The sequence below is a fragment of the Cyprinodon variegatus genome, unplaced genomic scaffold (genome assembly GCF_000732505.1).
Source record: "Cyprinodon variegatus isolate N-32 unplaced genomic scaffold, C_variegatus-1.0 Scaffold175, whole genome shotgun sequence".
NCBI lineage: Eukaryota > Metazoa > Chordata > Actinopteri > Cyprinodontiformes > Cyprinodontidae > Cyprinodon > Cyprinodon variegatus.
Genome location: NW_015150628.1, coordinates 571,467 through 575,542, shown reverse-complemented (window position 1 = coordinate 575,542; position 4,076 = coordinate 571,467). Strand labels below are relative to the sequence as shown.

Genomic DNA, 4,076 nt, shown 5'->3' with positions numbered 1-4,076 from the left:
ATGCAACGATCTGATACCTGGAGCAGATATCAGCTTCTATAGCTGGATTGAAAATCTGTGATTTGATCGGAGAGCCAATCCAACACACTTTACATGGAACTGTTATTTCTTTCTTTTTGGTGCTTATTTTATAATCAATGGTGTAAAGTATATTTATATCTTTGTAAATTTTTTCCCTTTTTTAACACTGCTTATGTCGAAGCTAAAGCCTTTACTCTGATGACAAGATATATGGTTCTTCCATTCAACAGTTTAATTTGATCGGTATCAGATATCTGCAGATACTCCCAGCCCAGAAAAATTATGTAATCAAAACGATAAGGAAAATAGAAAATGTAAAAAATACACCTGTTGTCTTACCTGTAAATTAGGATTGTCTCTGTCACAGTAAACAGGAAACCTACGTTCTGTAGAAGGACGAGGGGGAGTAAGAGGAGGTGGTTTCTTAAAAATAAAGATAAAGACATATAGAGTTACAAAACACTGAGGTTAAACCAGTTTCAGCATCCTTTTCTATGTTTCAAGTAAGGTATTTATAGCCAGAGAGGGCATATGGGAAACACACAAAAGTGAGCTGTGCAGTATTTTGAATTGAGAAAGCTTCCTGGTTGGAAAGCGAAACATCTTCAAACCTGGACATTACGTCCAGTGGATTGTTTTTTTTTTGTTTTTTGTTTTTAGCTTTTTTTGGACTATATAATATATGTAAACTAATCTAGAAACCTTTCAAATACATATGAAGTATGGACTGGACATCTTCCAGCTAGTCTACATACCTTTGATTTTTTATCCAAAAGTATTCCCCTGTCGGGATTCTGTAGACTGTTATTTGTTGTTGAATTCACGCCCTTGGTTTCTGATGGTACAGGTGGAAGGGGGGGATGGTGAGCAGGGCGAGGAATCATGTAGTCGTCTGAGTTTTTCCTGCTCTGATTACTCTGCTCATGAAAAAATATGGTATTTCAACATCTATCAAAGTTGAATTCAGAACCTTTTAAATACAAGTAAAAAAAAAAAACAGCAAAGCTTTTGCCATAAAATATACCTTTACACTTTTATTTGACTTTGTTTCCATGTCATCATTCTGTGAACTGATATTTGCTGATGAATCTACGCCCCTGGTCTCAGATGGGACAGGCAGAGGGAGAGGTTGCTTAGCAGGTTTCCTGATATAGTCCGGGTTTTCTCTACTATCAGCCTGTTTATAAAATGAAAAAAATATTTTAATAGCCATGAAAGCTCATTTCTGAAAGGGGGAAAAAAACATACATATATTTACTAAAAAAAATACCTTTACACTTTTATCCGAATTTGTCCCCATGTTATAATACTGTGGTCTGCCAGTTGTTGATCCATCTTTGCTTTTAGTCTCAGGTGTTATCGGTGAAGCTCGGTGAGCAGGGCGAGGTGTCATGTAACAGTTCTTCCCACTTTGAATAATCTGGTCACGAAATAAAATGTTATGTCTTAACAACAGATGTCATTCTATTTCCAAACCTTCCAAATACCTGCACTTTTAAAGAATAAACAAATTTTTGCAAGAACACATACCCCAACACTTTCCTCTGATTTAGTTACCATGTCATCATTCAGTGGAGTGCCAATTGTTGCTGAATTTACGACCTTGGTTTTGGGTAGAACAGGTGGAGGTGGAGGTTGGCGAACAGGCTGAGGTATTGTGTAACAGTTTGAGTTCTCTCTACTTTCATTACTCTGTTCCCAAAAGGACATGCAAATTAGTTAGTAGTTCCTGATTATGGCTTCTGCTGGGAAAAGTGAGAGACATCGAGAAAAATTTAATGTGCTCAACTTACTTTATAGAACTCTGTATAGGCTGTTTTGTCTGAAGGGTTAACAGTGTTGGTCTGGTTGGTTCTGTCGTCATTGCAGGTTGAGTTGGCCTTTCCAACACTGGTTAAAGTTGGTGTCTTGATGTTTCCGGTGAAGGTGACTGTGTTAGTGTTGGTTGTGCTGGCAGTTCCAGTTTTAGCAGTAGTGCTCGTCTCAGATGTTGCGTCCCGACTGTAGATTATGCGACTTGTATTGGTAGTATTAGCTTCGTTGGTTGTCTGAGCTGCGTTAGCTTTGACAGTGTTGGTCACGTAGGTTGGATTGGTTGCATAATAGTTGTTTCCTGGGGTGGTTTTGCTGTTTGCTTTGGTTGTGTCTTTGGAATCGTAGATTTGTGGATTTTGTTTATCTCTTCTCCTCGGCAGAGGTACAGGCTTGGGTTTAGCCTCTAAATGACTTACAACTGGGGTAGAGTTCTGAAAAAAATGAAAAGTTATGATAATAATACTAAACATGTTTAGGTAACTATTTCTTCTCATTGTAAACAAAAAATTGTGCTATTTTACTAAAGAAAAACAAATCAATTACCAATAATGCATCAGGGTCTTCATAGATAGCCTCTGGGATTTCATCTGAGATGCTTTTACATGAATTTGTCTGGATTTTCTTTTCAGGTTATATTGGATAAAAAAAATTACAAAAGAAAACACAAAAACTGAGTTTGATGTTGTCACATGATACTCACGAGTTTTACCTTACAGTAAATTTATCAGATTACAAAAGACTTTTGACGAGAAATGTAGATTAGCTCTGACATACCAGGAAAACATTTTTATCTTACAGCTCATTGTCTAGTTCCTGCAAGTCTTTATGTATCTTTGAACAATACTGCAAGTCTTTTACTGAATCGATTTTAATCTCCAAGCTCAGTATGCTTTAGGCAAACAAATTTGGGTATGTTTGGCAGATTATCCATTATTACATTTACACATGTCACAACAAAGGCTATGCAAGAGAGGACAAGGCAAGTTATTGAAATGAAATATTTAATTTACAAGAAAATAATTCATAGACTATCAAGCTAAAGTTCAAAATGTATTCTTTGAGATATGGGGAGCCATTGAACTGGGAGGATTTCAGAATTCTGGATCAGCTACAGCTGCCTGATTGACTTTTCAGGCAGACCTGTAAGACGCTGTTGCAGTAATCAATTCTACTAAAAATGAATGCATGAATTAGTTTTTCAAGATCCTGCTCAGATTTTTTTTTTACGATAGGTAGGTCGACTTTGTTACTGTCTCTATGAGCCTGTGAAAGTTCAGGTCTCAGTCTTTCAATTCACCCAGATTTTAAGTAAGATTAGTGGTTTCTTGCTATATTAAATAGAGGTCTGTGCTGACTTTTAAATGCTCTTCGGTTGGTCCAAAAATGATGATAACATTTTTTCCAGTTTTTGCACATCTATTCAATTATTTATATAGCGCCAATTAGCAACACATGACATTTCAAAGTCTAAAGAGTGAATATTGTCAGATTGGTTAAGAAAACCACTTGACCAAATCCAATCATTGACTTGCAATACATGCTCCTCCTGGATGGGCTTGCGGTGGCGACCTTTGTTTGCATTTTGTCGTTAACTCTTCAGCAATCCCTCTCAAAGAGCATGCAGTGATAGTGGAGAGAAAAACTCCCTTTTAACAGGAAGGAACCTCCAGCAGCAGCTCAGTGTGAGTGGCCATCTGCCGAGGCCAACAGGGGTTCAAGGAGGGCTTTTTGGTTCTGTGTAAGTTTTCATTTGGGTTCTCAGTTATGCTTTATTTTATGTTATTCTGTATTGTCAAGACTTATATCATTTTTGAATTCTTAGCTTCATCCTTCCTTGTTATCTCTTCTTAGCAGTTTTGCTATTATTTATTCCTTGGTCTAGTTTTAGTTATTCTTTCTCTTATCGTTAGGTTATGTTTTCCATGGCTTCAGTTATCCCCAGTTCCTTTTCTTATCCTCTAGTTTTCCTCTTTGTTATTCCTTATTATGTGAACATTAATTTTATTCCCCCTTAGCCTTCTTTAAGTTCTCCGAAATCCGATTTTTTGCGTTGCCTCTCACATTTACAAATATATGCGAATTGTATGTGATCTCCATTGTGAACTGCATTCATACAAAGCAAGTGTCCTACCCGTGCAGTAGACGTCACAGGCCTGCATGGAAGTAAACGGAAGTAAACATGGATGGTAGTGCTGGAGTGCATCTAGTGATCTTTCACAACCATAAAATACAATCTAACC

The 4,076-nt window shown here is 37.0% G+C and overlaps 1 protein-coding gene across 1 annotated transcript in view; it reads right to left on the bottom strand.

Annotated features, from left to right (window-relative positions):
- LOC107087169 overlaps positions 1 to 2,488 on the bottom strand; it is a 7,870-nt gene extending 5,382 nt beyond the window's left edge. The window contains exons 1-7 of the mRNA XM_015378589.1: positions 2,380 to 2,488; positions 1,815 to 2,267; positions 1,552 to 1,713; positions 1,292 to 1,441; positions 1,046 to 1,198; positions 777 to 938; positions 361 to 444 (exon numbers count right to left, since the gene is read on the bottom strand). Of these exons, the coding sequence (XP_015234075.1) occupies positions 361 to 444; positions 777 to 938; positions 1,046 to 1,198; positions 1,292 to 1,441; positions 1,552 to 1,581 (579 nt within the window). The 5' untranslated portion in view covers positions 1,582 to 1,713; positions 1,815 to 2,267; positions 2,380 to 2,488. The remainder of the gene's footprint in view (positions 1 to 360; positions 445 to 776; positions 939 to 1,045; positions 1,199 to 1,291; positions 1,442 to 1,551; positions 1,714 to 1,814; positions 2,268 to 2,379) is intronic.
- Between the last annotated feature and the right edge of the window lie 1,588 nt (positions 2,489 to 4,076).